General features: G+C 43.6%; 1 protein-coding gene across 5 annotated transcripts in view; it reads right to left on the bottom strand.

Moving 5' to 3' along the window:
* Positions 1-22,906, bottom strand: part of LOC135550700 (active breakpoint cluster region-related protein-like) — a 263,459-nt gene that overhangs the window by 60,319 nt on the left and 180,234 nt on the right. For all 5 annotated transcript variants that reach the window (XM_064981734.1, XM_064981735.1, XM_064981736.1 and 2 more), the window contains 2 exons: positions 11,406-11,503; positions 11,095-11,226 (listed from right to left, as the gene is read on the bottom strand). In XM_064981734.1, the coding sequence (XP_064837806.1) occupies positions 11,095-11,226; positions 11,406-11,503 (230 nt within the window). The remainder of the gene's footprint in view (positions 1-11,094; positions 11,227-11,405; positions 11,504-22,906) is intronic.

The raw sequence follows: 22,906 nt of genomic DNA, 5'->3' as shown, positions 1-22,906 counted from the left end.
AAGGGGTCCGTGACATGTTCTCACCCTGGAGTAGGACCCAATCAAAAGGACCCTGCTACAGCACAGTGGGAGGTAGAGAGGAGTGGAGGAGATGGGGATAGAAGAGGAGAGGAATTATAGGGAGAAGAATGGAGTAGGTAGAGAGGAGTGGAGGAGATGGGGATAGAAGAGGAGAGGAAGGATATGGAGAATAATGGAGTAGGTAGAGAGGAGTGGAGGAGATGGGGATAGAAGAGGAGAGGAAGGATATGGAGAATAATGGAGTAGGTAGAGAGGAGTGGAGGAGATGGGGATAGAAGAGGAGAGGAAGGATAGGGAGAAGAATGGAGTAGGTAGAGAGGAGTGGAGGAGATGGGGATAGAAGAGGAGAGGAAGGATATGGAGAATAATGGAGTAGGTAGAGAGGAGTGGAGGAGATGGGGATAGAAGAGGAGAGGAAGGATAGGGAGAAGAATGGCCCATGTGGGTGTAAGATGGATCAGAAGGGTTGAGGTGATTGTAGAGATGAGATTAGAAAGCACACGGACATCAGGGTCAACAGTTGGACATCACAGGGACTGACCCATAGAAATATACGCATTTCTATAAATTATACTTTTATTGACTAAAAGGGGGAAACCAAACAGCTCGATTATCAACTACCAGAATCCACCACAGAGGAACACCAGGTATTTTAAGCGCAGCCATTTCACCGCAGTGGAATTCAGAGTGTGGTCTCATTACTGGCAACTGTTATGAGAAAAGCTCATTGGTGATAACATTCAGTGGAGAGACATGTTAACTAACAGAGAATATCAGACTATCAAAATCAGAGTCATACCATCAGTATCGCCACAATCTTCTCCGGTCCCAGTCTCTTCTGTGCTCGAGGCCAACACACCCAGACAGATGGCTATGTGAACCATGGTGGGTCTATGGAAGACAACACTCTGTTCTCAGATAAGACAGAAATGAAAGGCCTGAGCCCAGGGGATGGGGTGAGCAGAGGGTGTGTGGGGGGGTCACTACATAAAGCATTGCTGGCTTTAGCTGCCTAGACTGATGCATTTCCGCTGTATAAAAGCACCGGTCGGGGTTGTCGTCCCAAGCGTTGCGTGACCGGTCCCCTTTCAAGTCAACATCATCTTAGAAATCAGGCACTTAAATGTGATAAGAGTCATTTCTGAAATTTAAAAAGGCTGAAATGGAAAGTCAGTCACAGCCAGTCCAACACAAAGGCCTTTCCAACCTCACCTGGGTCTGAAAAGGCACCTTATTCCCTATATATCCCCAAAGCAGGCCCTGGCAAAAAGTAGTTCCATTTCAGACACAGTCCTCATCCAGCAGGGACCAGCTAGAGAGAAGAAATAAAGCCCTTTTCTGCTGTTTTAACTGACAGCCTGGAGGACAGATATTGATCAGTACTGTGATAGCCAACCTCAAAGGAGTTTAAGAGCCATTAATGTTCCCAGTGTGAGCTGAGACAGACGGGGGGAAATAGCCTCTAACATGTTGTCGTTTAATGGAGGATTAGTGCTTTCACCCCTAGAGGTCAGGGGTCAGAGGTTATCTCCTGGGGGTCAGAGCTGTGTGTGGAAATGAATTGCTGCCTGCCAGCTGGTACTAAATAATTGATTATTAGGCAGAGAGAGAAAGATCACAGGCATGCATTTTATTTGTCACATGCCTCGTAAACAACAGGTGTGGACTAACAGTGAAATGCTTATTTACGGGCCCTTCCCAACAACGCAGAGAGGAAGAAAATAGAGAAATAATAACATGTAATAATAAAAGTTATAATAAATACACAATGAGTAACGATAACATGGCGATATACAGGGGTACCAGTACAGAGTCGATGTGAAGGGGTACAAGATAATTGAGGGAAATATGTACATATAACTAGGAATAAAGTGACTAGTTAACAGTATAGATAAACAGTAACAGCAGCGTATGTGAGTCAAAATAAATGAGTGCAAAAAGGGTCAATACAGATAGCTATTGGATCACCATTTAACTACCAGGACTAACTATTTCACTACCAGGACTAACTATTTAACAACCAGGACTAACTATTTAACTACCAGGACTAACTATTTAACTACCAGGACTAACTATTTAACTACCAGGACTAACTATTTAACTACCAGGACTAACTATTTAACTTCCAGGACTAACTATTTAACTTCCAGGACTAACTATTTAACTTCCAGGACTAACTATTAAACTACCAGACCTAACTATTTAACTATAAGGACTGACTATTTAACTACCAGGACTAACTATTTAACTACCAGGACTAACTGCTTAACTTCTTCGATATAGGGGGCGCTCTTTTAATTTTTGGATAAAAAATCGTTCCCGTATTAAACAAGATATTTTGTCACGAAAAGATGCTCGACTATGCATATAATTGACAGCTTTGGAAAGAAAACACTTTGACATTTCCAAAACTGCAAAGATATTGTCTGTGAGTGCCACAGAACCAATGCTACAGGCAAAACCAATATGAAATTTCATACAGGAAATGGCCCAGATTTTGAATGCGCTGTGTTCCAATGTCTCCTTATATGGCTGTGAATGCGCCAGGAATGAGCCTACACTTTCTGTCGTTTCCCCAAGGTGTCTGCAGCATTGTGACGTATTTGTAGGCATATCATTGGAAGATTGACCATAAGAGACTACATTTACCAGGTGTCCGCTTGGTGTCCTCCGTCAAAATTATTGTGCAATCTCCAGCTGCGTGCACTTTTCCATTTGGTTCAGAGGAGAAAGGCAACTGCCACGAATGATTTATCATCGAATAGACATGTGAAAAACACCTTGAGGATTGATTCTAAACAACATTTGCCATGTTTCTGTCGATATTATGGAGTTAATTTGGGAAAAAGTTTGGCTTTGTAATGACTGAATTTTCAGGGTTTTTTTCTTAGCCAAACGTGATGAACAAAATGGAGCGACTTCTCCTACACAAGTAATCTTTTTGGAAAAACTGAACATTTGCTATCTAACTGAGAGTCTCCTCATTGAAAACATCCGAAGTTCTTCAAAGGTAAATGATTTTATTTGAATGCTTTTCTTGTTTTTGTGAAAATGCTGCCTGCTGAATGCTAGGCTTAATGCTATGCTAGCTATCAATACTCTTACACAAATGCTTGTGTAGCTATTTTTGAAAAGCATATTTTGAAAATCTGAGATGACAGTGTTGTTAACAAAAGGCTAAGCTTGCGAGCCAATATATTTATTTCATTTCATTTGTGATTTTCATGAATAGTTAACGTTGCTAGCTAAGCAGCTAGCTAACATCCACTGTCCACTGTCCACTAGCACTGTAGAAACTATTACACTCAACTGAACGACTCGATTAGCGTAGTGTCAGCTAGCTACATAGTTGTCTTCGCTGTCTTCGTATCCAAGATAATTGTGCAGTTTAAGTGTGTAGACTTAGAGTGATTATCTTAATTTACCGAGGTTAGCTAGCCAGCTATTTGTCGTCCTTAACGTGGAAATGCTGCTAGCTAGCTAGCCAACAGCTAGCCAACCTCTACCGAATTGAACTCCAACTACCCGGTCAACATTCCGCGTCGCTCCACAGGTAGTATCACATTTTTCATTTCACTTCATTACAGTACAACGGTTTGATTTGTTTGATCGTAGCTAGCCAGCTACATAGCCGTCTTTGTATCTAAGACAATTGTGTAGTCTAGAGCGATTTTCTAGGTTAGCTGGCCAGCTATTGTCGGTCTTTCAACGTAGCTAGCCAGCTAGCCCCCGAATAGCAGCACTGTAGTAACTATTACAGTACAACGGTTTGTTTTGTTTGATCGTAGCTAGCTAGCTACATAGCCGTCTTTGTATCTAAGACAATTGTGTAGCCCAGAGCGATTTTCTAGGTTAGCTGGCCAGCTATTGTCGTTCTCTTAACGTAGCTAGCCAGCTAGCCCCCGAATAGCAGCACTGTAGTAACTATTACAGTACAACGGTTTGTTTTGTTTGATCGTAGCTAGCTAGCTACATAGCCGGTATCTAAATCAATTGTTTAGCCTAGAGCGATTTTCTAGGTTAGCTACATCGCAGCCACTACCAGCTAGCCTACTCCAGCAGTACTGTATCATTTCAATCATTTTAGTCTATAAGATTCTTGCTACGTAAGCTTAACTTTCTGAACATTCGAGACGTGTAGTCCACTTGTCATTCCAATCTCCTTTGCATTAGCGTAGCCTCTTCTGTACCCTGTCAACTATGTGTCTATCTATCCCTGTTCTCTCCTCTCTGCACAGACCATACAAACGCTCCACACCGCGTGGCCGCGAAGAACCCTAATCTGGTGGTCCCAGCGCGCATAACGTGGAGTTCCTGGTCTCCGGTAGCCTCTGGAACTGCCGATCTGCGGCCAACAAGGCAGAGTTCATCTCAGCCTATGCCTCCCTCCAGTCCTCGACTTCCTGGCACTGACGGAAACATGGATCACCACAGATAACACTGCTACTCCTACTGCTCTCTCTTCGTCCGCCCACGTGTTCTCGCACACCCCGAGAGCTTCTGGTCAGCGGGGTGGTGGCAGGGATCCTCATCTCTCCCAAGTGGTCATTCTCTCTCTCTCCCCTTACCCATCTATCTATCGCCTCCTTTGAATTCCATGCTGTCACAGTTACCAGCCCTTTCAAGCTTAACATCCTTATCATTTATCGCCCTCCAGGTTCCTCGGAGAGTTCATCAATGAGCTTGATGCCTTGATAAGGTCCTTTCCTGAGGACGGCTCACCTCTCACAGTCCTGATCCCCACGTCTACCTTTGACTCATTCCTCTCTGCCTCCTTCTTTCCACTCCTCTCCTCTTTTGACCTCACCCTCTCACCTTCCCCCTACTCACAAGGCAGGCAATACGCTCGACCTCATCTTTACTAGATGCTGTTCTTCCACTAACCTCATTGCAACTCCCCTCCAAGTCTCCGACCACTACCTTGTATCCTTTTCCCTCTCGCTCTCATCCAACACTTCCCACACTGCCCCTACTCGGATGGTATCGCGCCGTCCCAACCTTCGCTCTTCTCCCCGGCTCATACCTTCTCCAACCTTTCTCCTGAGTCTGCCTCCTCAACCCTCCTCTCTTCCCTTTCGGCATCCTTTGACTCTCTATGTCCCCTATCCTCCAGGCCGGCTCGGTCCTCCCGATGACTCATTGCGAGCTTAAGAGCTCCGGGCAGCCGAGCGGAAATGGAGGAAAACTCCTTCGGACCTGGCATCCTTTCACTCCCTCCTCTCTACATTTTCCTCCTCTGTCTCTGCTGCTATTTCTAACTCTAAATTCCAAGCATCTGCCTCTAACCCTAGGAAGCTCTTTGCCACCTTCTCCTCCCTCCTGAATCCTCCTCCCCCTCCCCCCTCCTCCCTCTCTGCAGATGACTTCGTCAACCATTTTGAAAAGAAGGTCGACGACATCCGATCCTCGGCTAAGTCAAACGACACCGCTGGTTCTGCTCACACTGCCCTTGTGCTCTGACCTCTTTCTCCCCTCTCTCTCCAGATGAAATCTCGCTTCTTGTGACGGCCGGCCGCCCAACAACCTGCCCGCTTGACCCTATCCCCTCCTCTCTTCTCCAGACCATTTCCGGAGACCTTCTCCCTTACCTCACCTCGCTCATCAACTCATCCCTGACCGCTGGCTACGTCCCTTCCGTCTTCAAGAGAGCGAGAGTTGCACCCCTTCTGAAAAACCTACACTCGATCCCTCCGATGTCAACAACTACAGACCAGTATCCCTTCTTTCTTTTCTCTCCAAAACTCTTGAACGTGCCGTCCTTGGCCAGCTCTCCCGCTATCTCTCTCAGAATGACCTTCTTGATCCAAATCAGTCAGGTTTCAAGACTAGTCATTCAACTGAGACTGCTCTTCTCTGTATCACGGAACTGCTAAAGCTAACTCTGCTCTCATCCTTCTAGACCTATCGGCTGCCTTCGATACTGTGAACCATCAGATCCTCCTCTCCACCCTCTCCGAGTTGGGCATCTCCGGCGCGGCCCACGCTTGTTTCCTACCTGACAGGTCGCTCCTACCAGGTGGCGTGGCGAGAATCTGTCTCCTCGCCACGCGCTCTCACCACTGGTGTCCCCCAGGGCTCTGTTCTAATTCTCGCTATACACCAAGTCACTTGGCTCTGTCATAACCTCACATGGTCTCTCCTATCATTGCTATGCAGACGACACACAATTAATCTTTCCTTTCCCCTTCTGATGACCAGGTGGCGAAATCTCTGCATGTCTGGCAGACATATCAGTGTGGATGACGGATCACCACCTCAAGCTGAACCTCGGCAAGACGGAGCTGCTCTTCCTCCCGGGGAAGGACTGCCCGTTCCATGATCTCGCCATCACGGTTGACAACTCCATTGTGTCCTCCTCCCAGAGCGCTAAGAACCTTCTTCCTGGACAACACCCTGTCGTTCTCAACCAACATCATGGCGGTGGCCCGTTCCTGTAGGTTCATGCTCTAAACATCCGCTACGACCCTTCACACAGGAAGCGGCGCAGGTCCTAATCCAGGCACTTGTCATCTCCCGTCTGGATTACTGCAACTCGCTGTTGGCTGGGCTCCCTGCCTGTGCCATTAAACCCCTACAACTCATCCAGAACGCCGCAGCCCGTCTGGTGTTCAACCTTCCCAAGTTCTCTCACGTCACCCCGCTCCTCCGCTCTCTCCACTGGCTTCCAGTTGAAGCTCGCATCCGCTACAAGACCATGGTTTGCCTAAAAACGGCACCGCAGTACTCCAGGCTCTGATCAGGCCCTATGATCCACCTCTGGCCTGCTCGCCTCCCTACCATTGAGGAAGTACAGTTCCCGCTCAGCCCAGTCAAAACTGTTCGCTGCTCTGGCCCCCCAATGGTGGAACAAACTCCCTCACGACGCCAGGACAGCGGAGTCAATCACCACCTTCCGGAGACACCTGAAACCCCACCTAAGGAATACCTTAAGATAAGTAATCCTTCTCATTAATGATTTAGATGCACTATTGTAAAGTGGCTGTTCCACTGGATGTCAGAAGGTGAATTCACCAATTTGTAAGTCGCTCTGGATAAGAGCGTCTGCTAAATGACTTAAATGTAAATGTAAATGTGTTATGCTAATGAGCTTGAATCTATGATTACGCTCCCGGATACGGGATTGCTCGACGCTAGAGGTTAACTACCAGGACTAACTATTTAACTACCAGGACTAACTATTTAACTACCAGGACTAACTATTTAACTACTGTGACGACCCTCCCACTGTGTCTGCCGTATTCTCTCTTTGGTATTTCCTTATTAGGATGCTGGTGGGCGGAGTTGGGAGGGTCGTCAGCTACATGGGAAACACCTGGGCCTGGTGTCTCCCAGGATAAATACACCACTTCCCCATTCATGGAGGAGACTCTCTCCATGCAGACACCTTTATAGATTTGGTGGTTTTTTGGTTGTTTGCTTTAGCATCTTTCAACACCCTGCATTATCACATTCATGCATGCAAAACACTCACACTACTGATGACTAATTACAGACACCATTGTATATTATACTTAGTTACTTATTTAATAAATACATATTTTGTTACTCCTTATCTCCACGTTGTCTCCCTTTTGTTACGGGCTTTGAGCCGGTTCGTGACACTACCAGGACTAACTATTTAACTACCAGGACTAACTGTGTATGCTGTGTGTGTGTGCATTGGAGTGGCTGACCCTCAGAGAGACACACACCAGTTTGACCTCACCAGGCACCACAGGGACCCCTGTTTCCATGGAAATAACTCTGATTGATCAGAACTAAAAGAGACCCTTACTTATGGCAATCTGAGTGGGACGGGCACTGCAGTATTCTTCAGTGGCATGACTGTCTAATAGTTTCAATGCATACTAAAACAGCATCTTACTGCACATGTCACTTTGTATATTGATATAGCACGAGCCAACTTAACTTGACACCTTCTTTACAGAAACAAAATATTCTCTGACGGAAAATGGCAATATTGAAAAGTCATTACAGGACATATTTTACTTATAGTATCTAAACTTTCATCTGTGAAGAAAATAAATAAAAAGCAACTTTGCTGCATGATACGCCCATGTAAGGCCTTTTAGCATTCTGGAGTCTTGTTAAACAAATCTGTTAGGTCTCAAGAGAGGACAACAAAACATTTCCGCTCCTTTCAGAGGAGCTTGACGAGAAACGAAACAGAAGAGCTCCAAGAAAAAGTCTGACCCACGAGGTATGACCTCTGACCCACGAGGTATGACCTCTGACCCACGAGGTATGACCTCTGACCCACGAGGTATGACCTCCGACCCACGAGGTATGACCTCCGACCCACGAGGTATGACCTCCGACCCACGAGGTATGACCTCCGGAAGAAAGGGAATGACTTCATCCATGTAAACTCTGTAGCCTTAGATCACCTAAACTACATGTTAGTAACTAAGTGTTTGCATGTAAACTACTGTGAAGTCCCTTAATAAACATCTCTGTCCGTTTACTACAATGTCCCCTATACTCCATTTAAGGTTCTGGAAGTGTTATTGTCTGTCTGCTAGAGTTATATCAAGGTTAAATACATTTTTACAAGGTCCCTCTCTACAGTGTCCCTATCCCTTAAGCAGCACTATTCCACACAACAACAGTCACATTCTATCAGGGACGAGGTCTCTCACTCTCACCCCAGAGAACTGATGCCATCACAGCAAATACTGACAAGTTTCTCTCTTTTCAGCTCAACCAAGCCCCTCTCTCTCTCTCTCTGTTGAGTCACTGGCTGCTCCCCTCTTTCTCTCATGCCCTCTTACTGCAGAGTGGAACTCTCTCCTCTCACCCAGCAACCACAACATCACCAATCCTTTTCCCACAATCTCCCATCCTGGGACTGAACATGCCATTTTCTTCACTTTTAACCCTTCCTCTTCCCCAAATCAAGCTAGCAGTGGTGAATAACAGAACTATTTGTTCATTTTCAGCAACATGGCTATTAGCTGGGAGGCAGTGTGTTTTCCCAGAAGACAGCGTGCCTCTCTGCCAGGCCGTTGAACCCCTGTGAGTGAGTAGTGGGCACATATTTTAGCCATGGACATGACAGGCTGCAGTGAAGTTGGTATGAAGCAGGTCTGCAGCTCAGTGCCCCCCCCCCACCCCACACACACACACACTTATCCAACACAGCCTCCAGAGTCTAGCGTTCCACTCCTGTCAAAGAGCTTACAGGCCGACCCATCCACTCCTCCTGCTCTGCAGCTGTGCAGGAAGAAGAGAATCCTCATTAACCAATTAGCGGGGGTTACAGCTGATAAGAATTACAGTGGAATATAATCTGGTTCAACAGGTGCCTGGCCAAAGATCAGAAGGTGTTTTAATTAAGCTTTTAATTAGCCCCTTTCCCTCCATTGACCCTCCATTTCTGCAGTTCAGAGCAGGAAATAAAACCTGATAGTAATAGAATACATCATTGGTAGTAATCTCATTATTGTTGGTGCTCTACTGCAAACGGTTCCCAACTCCAGTCCTCCTGTACCCCCAACAGTACACATTTGTATTGTAAAAACTAATCATCAAGCCCTCAATGAGTTGAATTAGGTGAGTTTGTCCAGGGCAACAACAAAAATGTGGCGGTGGGAGTGATGGAGTTGGGAAAATCTGCTTTACTGTACTGCAAAGTAAAAGTGTATATTGCACAGTAGGAGTTTGTGGAGCAGTAGTAGCAGGTGTGTTTACTGTATGGAGTACTGCATGTTTCTGATAAACATTACAACAACCAATAATAATTTATGATACTTCAGAAACCCTTAGAGACTATCACTAAAGGAACAGTGGAATGTCACATGCAGGGACAAAATGGATTCCACATATGGGCTATGATGATGCCTGACATCTCAGCATTGCATTGCTAGAAAATGTGGACATTCCTCAGTTAGTACGAAGAGTTAGTACGCACAGAGGACCATTCAACTAACAGCCCAGAGGTCCTCTCTGGTTCACTAGAGGCAAATAAAACCTTCTCTATCTAAACAGCATTTCCACAGTTAGTCAGAGAAAAGGAAACAGGGAACCATTTAAACAGCCCTCTAAAAACAAACTCTCTTCAAATTGGACTGCCAATGTGGGGGCAGGGAAGTGTCATTCATCACCACACTTGAAGAGGAAGACACGTCAGTCAAGGACAGAAAACACAAGACAAACTTCAAATAACCTAAGAGATGCTGGAGTGTAAGTTAGGAAAGGAACACAACCACAATCCTGGACAATAGTTTGTTATTCATATAGTATGTATCAAAGTAGGACATCTTAATACAACTGTATGTTCTCCACACAACACGAGTTCATGTTGCATCATTTGTAGAAAACAACTGTCTATGACTGATCTGAAAGGAATAATGTACATGTCCCTCAGTATTTCTACTTCTGACTACTCCTCTATACCAGGGGCCTGGTTCCTGAGACGCCCCAGGGCTCAAACAGTGCCAACATTTTATTTGCATATGTGCCTAAATATTTAGCTGTGGGACTGGAAATGTACATTTAGAAGCACCAGTGTGGCTAGAAAATGTAAAGATTCTAGCTTTAAGGCCTCAAATATTTGTCATTGTGCTCCTAAATTCCTTTGTGTGCTCCTACATGTTTCAACTTAGACACACACGTGCTCCTTGTTAAAAGGTCAGCGTAGAGGCCTGCTACCATATGAGGGAGGAACAACAACCTAACCACAGACTGTAATACACAAACCAAACATGTTACAGTCACAGGACATTCTGAGTGAGAGGGTTTTATAGGGTATTTTCACACAAGGAGGAAAACCCCTAACTCTCGCACACACACACACACACACACACACCCACACACACACACCAATGGCAGCCCACCATCACGAAACTCATCTATTGTACACAAGAGGCCAGACAACAACAAGTGTGAGTCACACGACGGAGAAGAGTCTGAGCTGAATGTATATCTCCATAGTCTACTGATGTACATAGGAGCTTGTGGTACACTATGTTTCTGCCAAGGTCTATAAAGAAAACAAGTCCATACATGCGTATGGAATAAGCATACAGTGAGTTTGGTTTCATGATGTGAGTTTTTCCCCCACTCTCTCCTTACCTGCACCTGGCCCTTGCCCATGATGATGTCCACGATCTCATTGTCATCTTTGTTGAGCTTGGTCTTGTCGTAACATTTCTCGTAGCACAGGATCCGAAGGCACTGAGAACCCTCCAGCTCAATTTCAAACTCCTATTGGACAATGTACAGTCAGGACAGGAGAGCAGGCTTCAATGTCCTATTGACCAGAGAACATTCTGTATGATGGAGTACTGGAATTGGAGTGAATTTGAGTAAAATGTCCTCTTGACAACATAACTGACAGTAATATGATCTGAATATTGGAGCTCTGTGTGGTGTTGGTCTCTCACCTCGTTCCACTGTGGTTCAGTGGTGTCTCTGAAGACGCGGGTCTTGGCCTTGCTGACAAAGTAGCCATAAGAGTCCACCTCCAGGGTACAGTACAGATCTGAACAGGACACAGAGACAGGGTACAGTACAGATCTGAACAGGACACAGAGACACAGGGTACAGTACAGATCTGAACAGGACACAGAGACACAGGGTACAGTACAGATCTGAACAGAACAGAGACACAGGGTACAGTACAGATCTGAACAGGACACAGAGACACAGATCTGAACAGGACACAGAGACACAGGGTACAGTACAGATCTGAACAGGACACAGAGACACAGGGTACAGTCTCTGAACAGGACACAGAGACACAGGGTACAGTACATATCTGAACAGGACACAGAGACACAGGGTACAGTACAGATCTGAACAGGACACAGAGACACAGGGTACAGTACAGATCTGAACAGGACACAGAGACACAGGGTACAGTACAGATCTGAACAGGACACAGAGACACAGGGTACAGTACAGATCTGAACAGAACAGAGACACAGGGTACAGTACAGATCTGAACAGGACACTGAGACACAGGGTACAGTACATATCTGAACAGGACAGAGACACAGGGTACAGTACATATCTGAACAGGACACAGAGACACAGGGTACAGTACAGATCTGAACAGGACACAGGGTACAGTACATATCTGAACAGGACACAGAGACACAGGGTACAGTACACATCTGAACAGGACACAGAGACACAGGGTACAGTACACATCTGAACAGGACACAGAGACAGGGTAAAGTACATATCTGAACAGGACACAGAGACACAGGGTACAGTACACATCTGAACAGGACACAGGGTACAGTACATATCTGAACAGGACACAGAGACAGGGTACAGTACATATCTGAACAGAACAGAGACACAGGGTAAAGTACATATCTGAACAGGACACAGAGACACAGGGTACAGTACACATCTGAACAGGACACAGAGACAGGGTAAAGTACATATCTGAACAGGACACAGAGACACAGGGTACAGTACATATCTGAACAGGACACAGAGACACAGGGTACAGTACAGATCTGAACAGGACACAGAGACAGGGTAAAGTACAGATCTGAACAGGACACTGAGACACAGGGTACAGTACATATCTGAACAGGACAGAGACACAGGGTACAGTACATATCTGAACAGGACACAGAGACACAGGGTACAGTACAGATCTGAACAGGACACAGGGTACAGTACATATCTGAACAGGACACAGAGACACAGGGTACAGTACACATCTGAACAGGACACAGAGACACAGGGTACAGTACATATCTGAACAGGACACAGAGACAGGGTACAGTACATATCTGAACAGGACACAGAGACACAGGGTACAGTACAGATAACAGGACACAGGGTATATCTGAACAGGACACAGAGACACAGGGTACAGTACACATCTGAACAGGACACAGAGACACAGGGTACAGTACATATCTGAACAGGACACAGAGACAGGGTACAGACATATCTGAACAGAACAGAGACACAGGGTAAAGTACATATCTGAACAGGACACAGAGACACAGGGTAAAGTACATATCTGAACAGGACACAGAGACAGGGTAAAGTACATATCTGAACAGGACACAGAGACACAGGGTACAGTACATATCTGAACAGGACACAGAGACACAGGGTACAGTACAGATCTGAACAGAACAGAGACACAGGGTACAGTACAGATCTGAACAGGACACTGAGACACAGGGTACAGTACATATCTGAACAGGACAGAGACACAGGGTACAGTACATATCTGAACAGGACACAGAGACACAGGGTACAGTACAGATCTGAACAGGACACAGGGTACAGTACATATCTGAACAGGACACAGAGACACAGGGTACAGTACACATCTGAACAGGACACAGAGACACAGGGTACAGTACACATCTGAACAGGACACAGAGACAGGGTAAAGTACATATCTGAACAGGACACAGAGACACAGGGTACAGTACAGATCTGAACAGGACACAGGGTACAGTACATATCTGAACAGGACACAGAGACACAGGGTACAGTACACATCTGAACAGGACACAGAGACACAGGGTGTACAGTACATATCTGAACAGGACACAGAGACAGGGTACAGTACATATCTGAACAGAACAGAGACACAGGGTAAAGTACAGATCTGAACAGGACACAGAGACACAGGGTAAAGTACAGATCTGAACAGGACACAGAGACAGGGTAAAGTACAGATCTGAACAGGACACAGAGACACAGGGTAAAGTACATATCTGAACAGGACACAGAGACACAGGGTACAGTACAGATCTGAACAGAACAGAGACACAGGGTACAGTACAGATCTGAACAGGACACAGAGACACAGGGTACAGTACAGATCTGAACAGGACAGAGACACAGGGTACAGTACATATCTGAACAGGACACAGAGACACAGGGTACAGTACAGATCTGAACAGGACACAGGGTACACATATCTGAACAGGACACAGAGACACAGGGTACAGTACACATCTGAACAGGACACAGAGACACAGGGTACAGTACATATCTGAACAGGACACAGAGACAGGGTACAGTACATATCTGAACAGAACAGAGACACAGGGTAAAGTACATATCTGAACAGGACACAGAGACAGGGTAAAGTACATATCTGAACAGGACACAGAGACACAGGGTAAAGTACATATCTGAACAGGACACAGAGACAGGGTAAAGTACATATCTGAACAGGACACAGAGACAGGGTAAAGTACATATCTGAACAGGACACAGAGACACAGGGTACAGTACATATCTGAACAGGACACAGAGACACAGGGTACAGTACATATCTGAACAGGACACAGAGACACAGGGTACAGTACAGATCTGAACAGGACACAGAGACACAGGGTAAAGTACATATCTGAACAGGACACAGAGACACAGGGTACAGTACAGATCTGAACAGCACAGAGACACAGGGTACAGTACAGATCTGAACAGGACAGACACAGGGTACAGTACATATCTGAACAGGACACAGAGACACAGGGTACAGTACAGATCTGAACAGCACAGACACACAGAGTACAATACAGATTAGACATCACAGTGAGTGGATCTAAAATAATCAGCAATTATAACACAATAATATCAACATCAACAGTAAATGGATAAACATTTTCCTTAGTGCCAGGATGATACCAGTATCGTCAGATTTTGTTCCATGGCTAAAATACGGTCCTTTGGTCCTTTAAAAACCTGCTGTATGTAAAATATGATATGCTTCAGCTTGGAAAATCAATTCATGTGACTCTGGATGACAACATAATGATGTTTGTTTCCAACATTTGGGCTGTTTTCCTAAAGAAGTTAAATCGCTTCATGTTTTGTTTCCATGCCACAATACTAATGAGTATCGCAACACTGATATTGTCCCTGTCCTAATTTTCATAATTGTACCACAACTGTATGGAGTTAGACCATTTCTATATTAATTGTCAATCCACTGAAAATGTGTTTCTCAACCCCTTACCACCGAATGGTAGAGGCCTGCATTACCGACAGAATGAACACGGAACACAGACATGACTGGGCACAGCACACCATTACAATATCACCATTACCTCTCTCGTCATCCCTGCTGGGGTCCCTGGGGTCTCCACTGCTCTCTGACAGCATGATGGATGGCTACCTACTATGCCCCTGACCCTGGGAGTCACCACAGCTACACACACTGTCGCATCACCCAGGCACAGAACTCGAGACAGTGTTTACACTGTAGCACAGTCACACATGACTTAGCAACATGAAAACAATGGCATGACCCATGTCTGTCTGGATCTGGCTCATATACCTATATTCATCTCTGGGTTAGGGTATCATACCAGTTGAGGTATGGATGACCGTCAGTCTTCTGTCATAGAACAAGAACAGCACAGGGATCCAAACAAGAGAGAGGACTGGCATATTCTTCTGTCTTGGATAAGGTAGATATTAGGTGGGGGATAGTACCCAGTTGAGGTGTAGCAGGATAATTTAATCCAGGATCCATTTAATTCCTGCTCGTTTTCCAGCACACTGAACCTCTGATGTAATCATCACTCACAATGAGGAATCATTTAGTATGGGGAGTGTGACCATAGTCCTATGATCTCTTGTCACAATATAAAAACAGGCCTTATATCAATAATCAGACACTGCAAACAGTTAAATGGTTTATGATAAGCACATATTTATTAATGGAATAATGTCCTTTTTGTAAATTATTACCTGGTATTTCCTCATTGATTATAGAGGGTTATCTGTTAATATCCTGGTCAGAGAACTGACGGACAATGGGAAACGTTCAAGAAAGCATGGTTTATTCAGTGTAAAGGAATAGTTTCTTATCCCGGATGGACATACCTGTTCATATCCCAGATGGTATTTTTGATAAAAACATGGTTGCACCGTTATTGGTGTGTGTGTGAAGATGTTTAGACACTAATTCATGCTGTTGAATGTTAATTGAACAGGATGTGAAAGGGCTTCTTCCCATTGGTCAGATGCATGATCGGTTTTGATAATTAAACCCTGTAATTTCTATGTGAGTACAGACTAAGACAAACAGGGTAAGATTGGCATACTGCCGGGTACAGGAATGATTGAAGCCTGGCATTTCTTTTGAGTTGATTAGGCCTACTTTTTATTCATTGTCCTGTTTATTTGTTTTGGTAAATAATTGCACAGTCACCAGCTTATTATCTTCACGTTTGCTAATACAAAGCTGCTGTCTGGGAAAGAAAAACCACATCTTCCCTGTCTGCTTCCTCACTGTTCCAACCCAACCACATGGTCAACCTCACAGGTGGGCAAACTGACCATCTGGAGTGTTTTCAAAATGGAGTCACGTTTTAATAATTATACAACATTCGCCACATGGTTGATTTAACAAAGTGAGAGGAAGGGGCCCTGTCACAGTACCACGATCATCTCTGACACTAACTACTGTCAATATAATTTAGTAAGTCAAAGACTACCTTCCCACAGTGCACTACTTTTGACCAGAGACTTATGGACCCTGGTCAAAAAGCTCTGGTCAAAAGTAGTGCACTATAGTGAATAGGGTGCATTTGGTACGCAGAAAATGTTACATTTAAGACCACTGTACATATTTGGACATAGGCCTAGTGTGCTCCTCCATTGAAGTGAGTTCATAGAGAGTTAGAACAGGGTAGTTTATCACTGTTAATGACCACAGAAATAGCATTTGGCTCTGTTAAGAGAAGAACCATTTGGGAAGCACAACTCCCCAATGTGTCAGATTTACACACCGGCAAACTGTTCAGACGGTGTGTAAAACAAAAACCACTCAAGGAAACATTCATACTCCTGGACCACTCAGATTTATCGAGAAGTTTATTTTTCCTCCATATCTGAAATAGGTTTATATGCCTGAAATCTTGCACTAAAAAACAGGGCCAGAGGGAACATATTTAGCCTCGTTTTCATTTGTCCTAGCTAGTAGTGTTGCCAGAGGAGAATTCAGAAATGGGACATGAGGAAGTGAAAGAGAGCTGGCGACTGAAGGTGATTGGTTGAATAAGCCCTGAGGGCTGTCATTTCATTGGCAGACCTCTTCCTGCTGTTGTAAAAGGGTTAAATCTGGTGGTCAGTGAGGGGTCTGAGCGAGGTCACACACACATACTGTCTATCGGGGTTAATGGATACTGTCCTGACTCTGTCCAGATGACCTGGAAGTTGACCCCCTCCATTTTTGTGTGACCCCCTCCCTTACCTAATCCTAGCCTGTAGCTGTGTGTTAAGTGGTAGGTGAAACAGTGGGCAGGAAAACAGAGACACAAACAGTCATGCTGAAGACTTAAAGTAGGGGTTGTCTTATTTTTTGGGGGGGGGTAGGCTGCTTTATAGTGTGGGAGTCCCTTCCCCTCTGTGTTTTCCAACCACCTCCCAAACACAGATCCTTATTGTAACATGAACAATCTACCGCTTTATTTAGAACATATTGGAAGAAATCGGAACTCAAAAGGAACATTATGAAGAAGGAAACTGTGTAATCAAATTACTTTTCATTGGCTCCAGAATGATGACACTAATAAAAGGAGTGAAGGAAAAACAGTTGAATGAGAAAAGCAGAGGGCTGGATAACATGAAGCATTATGCAGTACTAGTTCAAAACCCCAATATGGTATTTTACTGTATATGTGTTGTGTGTATTATAATGCTGTATGAAACCACCAAATCTCTATCTTATAGATGTGTTATTATAATGTTCAGTGGTGTAGACGATGCCACCTTTATTCTAGGTCAATGTTTCCCCTCATTTTTGTATCGTATTTTTGGGGCGAACAAGTAGACTTCTATAATCTTCCACTGACCCACTTCTGAAATGTTGCCCTGAGATGAAATTGAACTCTGCTTCCTATTGGATGAAACTGTGTGTGGCAACAGTGATAAGACCATTTTAATAGGACATGTTTGTACATACTCCAGAACTGTGTGCCTTAATCATATTGTAATGACTGTAGGAGCCATATGTTGTAGTGTGCTATGGGCTACTGTATTATTATACATACACACAATCATACCAACACACAGGCACACACTCTTATGCAAGGGAGAAAATGGGTGACAGATGACTTGTACACAAACATTATGCCCTAAAGGCAGAATCAGAGCAATACAAAATGTGAGGGAAGCCGACAATAAAACGAAACATTAAATGACAGATGGTCTCCAGTCTACATAACGACCCGTTTCTAAAGAATCAGGGGATTTCCTAACAAACTAAGACCTCTCTATAAGATGGTGTCCAAACGGCATCATACACAGACAAACACGTTTGTACAAGTACTTACTTTATTACAAGTTAAACAACATAATATTTTCGACCATATCACAGGTTCCAATCCAAGTGCCAATGTGATTTAGCAAACTTCATGCGATGCTATGGTTAGATGGCATGAAAATAGAGCTCTTTGGCCAAGTACACCAAACGTTTGACTGGTACTGTATATATATATATATATATATATTATTTTTTTTCCACTGCTATACGGATGACACACAGCTGTACATTTCAATGAAACATGGTGAAGCCCCAAAATTGCCCTTGCTAGAAGCATGTGTTTCAGACATAAGGAAGTGGATGGCGGCAAACTTTCTACTTTTAAACTCGGACAAAACAGAGATGCTTGTTCTAGGTCCCAAGAAACAAAGAGATCTTCTGTTGAATCTGACAATTATTCTTAATGGTTGTACAGTCGTCTCAAATAAAACTGAAGGACCTCGGTGTTACTCTGGACCCTGATCTCTCTTTTGAAGAACATATCAAGACCATTTCAAGGACAGCTTTTTTCCATCTACATAACATTGCAAAAATCAGAAACTTTGTCCAAAAATGATGCAGAAAAATTAATCCATGCCTTTGTCACTTCTAGGTTAGACTACTGCAAAGCTCTACTTTCCGGCTACCCGGATAAAGCACTAAATAAACTTCAGTTAGTGCTAAATACGGCTGCTAGAATCCTGACTAGAACCCAAAACTTTGATCATATTACTCCAGTGCTAGCCTCTCTACACTGGCTTCCTGTCAAAGCAAGGGCTGATTTCAAGGTTTTACCGCTAACCTACAAAGCATTACATGGGCTTGCTCCTACCTATCTCTCTGATTTGGTCCTGCCGTACATACCTTCACGTACGCTACGGTCACAAGACGCAGGCCTCCTAATTGTCCCTAGAATTTCTAAGCAAACAGCTGGAGGCAGGGCTTTCTCCTATAGAGCTCCATTTTTATGGTCTGCCTACCCATGTCAGAGACACAAACTCAGTCTCAACCTTTAAGTCTTTACTGAAGACTCATCTCTTCAGTGTGTTATATGATTGTGTAGTCTGGCCCAGGAGTGGGAAGGTGAACGGAAAGGCTCTGGAGCAACGAACCGCCCTTGCTGTCTCTGCCTGGCCGGTTTCCCTCTTTCCACTGGGATTCTCTGCCTCTAACCCTATTACAGGGGCTGAGTCACTGGCTTACTGGGGCTCTCTCATGTCGTCCCTGGAAGGGGTGTGTCACCTGAGTGGGTTGATTCACTGATGTGGTCATCCTGTCTGGGTTGTGCTGCAGTAGTTTATGTGTCGGGGGCTAGGGTCAGTTTGTTATATCTGGAGTACTTCTCCTGTCCTATTCGGTGTCCTGTGTGAATCTAAGTGTGCATTCTCTAATTCTCTCCTTCTCTCGCTCTTGCTCTCTCTCGAAGGACCTGAACCCTAGGACCATGCCCCAGGACTACCTGACATGATGACTCCTTGCTGTCCCCGGTCCACCTGGCCGTGCTGCTGCTCCAGTTTCAACTGTTCTGCCTTATTATTATTCGACCATACTGGTCATTTATGAACATTTGAACATCTTGGCCATGTTCTGTTATAATCTCCACCCGGCACAGCCAGAAGAGGACTGGCCACCCCACATATACCCTCTCTAATTCTCTCTTTCTCTCTCTCGGAGGACCTGAGCCCTAGGACCATGCCCCAGGACTACCTGACATGATGACTCCTTGCTGTCCCCGGTCCACCTGGCCGTGCTGCTGCTCCAGTTTCAACTGTTCTGCCTTATTATTATTCGACCATACTGGTCATTTATGAACATTTGAACATCTTGGCCATGTTCTGTTATAATCTCCACCCGGCATAGCCAGAAGAGGACTGGCCACCCCACATAGCATGGTTCCTCTCTAGGTTTCTTCCTAGGTTTTGGCCTCTCTAGGGAGTTTTTCCTAGCCACTGTGCTTCTACACCTGCATTGCTTGCTGTTTGGGGTTTTAGGCTGGGTTTCTGTGCAGCACTTTGAGATATCAGCTGATGTACGAAGGGCTATATAAATACATTTGATTTGATTTGATTCATAAACCATCTGCAGAGAAAAATGGGAGAAACTTCCCAATTTTTTCCTATTTTGCAATCTATATGACACATCTGTCAATTTGTTGGTCCTTTAATGAAACTGGTATACTTTTAATTTATCACAATTCTCTTTAGCCAATGTTGGTCTTTAATGCAGGGCCGACAGACAAGTTCCTTACTTTTCCACCTTCCACCTTTCTCTTCCATTTTTGCAGTAAAATTGCAATTAGTTGGTTGTAATTGTGGGTACAGCAGACATTTTCATATTTTTGTTAGCTGCATGTGTGACATAACTCCACCACTCCTATTTATGATATAATTTACAAAGAAACCTGTTTTAATATATATTTTACTATTATATTTGAGTTTAACCATAATATTTTTGTAATGTTTATTCTGTATTTTCTGGTGGATTAAACTGAAATTGCAACCAACTTTTTATGGCTTGTTTTCAAAATAGCAATATTTTGGAGATTATTTCATTTTCAAATAACTGAAAATGAGAGGCTGTAATCTGAATAAAGGCCATTCTTGAACATGGGATGAGACATTATTACTAATCTGCTAGAGAACCAGCACAAATTTAAGTATAACTTTTGAAGGACAATCCTTTAGTGAGAGGTGTAATGCTTTAATATTTAATCATTTCTGCCCTCTGAATTCAAATAGGCCAGTTTAATTTTGTCTTGCTTGCCGTTCCAAGTAAAATGGAATCATTTTTTCTCATATAATTAAAAACAAAACAAGTTGGTAGGTGCAGGCAAGGCCATAGGCAAATAGGTAAACTGTGATATGACTAGAGTTCATGAGGGTGATTTTTCCACAAATTGACAGTAATTTTCCTTTCCACAGTAGCAAGATCTTATCCATCCAACTTTTTATTAAAATGTATTGTAATGAGATAATTTCTTTCTTTCAGGAAATGAATACCGAATATGCCCACTTCACTGTCAGACCATTTCATTGGTTAACTACATGTAAATAAAATGTGTGATCCAATACATATAGTAAAGTCATTAATTGGTTGTAATCCAGGGGTTAGAAAAGTATCTAGATCATCTATGAGGCTGTGGATCCAAATTGTGGATTAAAAAGAAAACATGAATCAGCGTACAATGACACCTTTGTTTTTAAGTATCGGATTTCTAGGCCCTTGATATTATTGTTGGATCTGATTTTAATAGCTAACAGCTCGATGGCCATAATAAATAGATATCTCGATAATGGAAAAACCTTGTTTTACTCCTCAAAGTGGTAGGCCAACCAGCCCTGGAGTTTTCCTTGACTTAAAGGCTTTAATTGCATCAATAAGTTCCTCATATGTAATTTGGCCTTCACATGAGTATTTCTGTACAGATGTTAATTTTATATTATTAAAAGGAAACAATCCTAACAATTAACTTTGGTTAGTGGAGATGGGGAGGAGACAAACGAAAACATATGCTTAAAGTACTTTGCTTCCTCTTTCATAAATATAGTTTGATGAATCATGGGTGACTCAATTTGCAACAAGTTTCAGTAAATTATTTTGGTAGAATTTCTATATAGAAGATTAAAAAAAGAATATTTGGTGAATTTTTCCCCATATTCTATCCAGTTTACTTAATTTTTTATAAGAAATTACACTTGATCTTTCTTGAATAAGTTCCATTTCTTTTTGTTTTTCCTCTAATGTATTCTGTGCATCAATGGTACTGCTTTTATTTCCATCTGTACTGTTAGTCCCTCCATTCCCTTCCTTAATATGGATTATTTTAATTTTAATTACTTTTCTTTTATAGATGAGTATTGAATTGCATGGCCTCTAAGGGCACATTTAAAAGTGTCCCATACAATAAGGGGACCTGCTGTACCTATGTTATGTTTGAAAAAGTCAGTTATTCATTCTTCGGTTCTGGTTAAAAACAAGATGTCATTCAATATCCTTGCTCACGTGTAAATTCTGTAAGCGTAATGTATATGCCAATCATTTGATGGCCCGACCCCTTTTTATCCCCGATCAACACTTCTTGAACTTTTGGTGCCAGAGAAAATGGCATAAGGTAGTTGTCAAGACAACTCGCTTAATTGAGCCTCCGCCATGTATATTAAATCAAACTTTACTTGTCACATACAACATGTGTAGACCTTACTGTGAAATGCTTGCAAGCCCTTAACCAACAGTGCAGTTTAGGTCAGAATATTTAAGCCTCCATATATCCACAAATTCCATTACAGTGCATTTGGGAAGTATTCAGACCCCTTGACTTTTTCCACATAATGTTACGTTACAGCATTATTCATTATACATACTTTCTTTCCCTCATCAATCTACACACAATACTCCATAATTACAAAGCAAAAACATGTCCTTGAGTGGTCCAGCAGAACCCGGACTTGAACCCGATCGAACATCTCTGGAGAGACCTGAAAATAGCTGTGCAGCGATGCTCCCCCATCCAACCTGCCATAGCTTGAGAGGATCTGCAGAGAAAAATTGGAGAAACTCACAAAATACAGGTGTGCCAACTTGTTGCGTCATACCCAAGAAGACTCGAGGCTGTAATTGCTGCCAAGGGTGCTTCAACAA

Source organism: Oncorhynchus masou, chromosome 12, assembly GCF_036934945.1.
Source record: "Oncorhynchus masou masou isolate Uvic2021 chromosome 12, UVic_Omas_1.1, whole genome shotgun sequence".
Lineage (NCBI taxonomy): Eukaryota > Metazoa > Chordata > Actinopteri > Salmoniformes > Salmonidae > Oncorhynchus > Oncorhynchus masou.
This window is presented reverse-complemented; position numbering and strand designations above follow the sequence as displayed.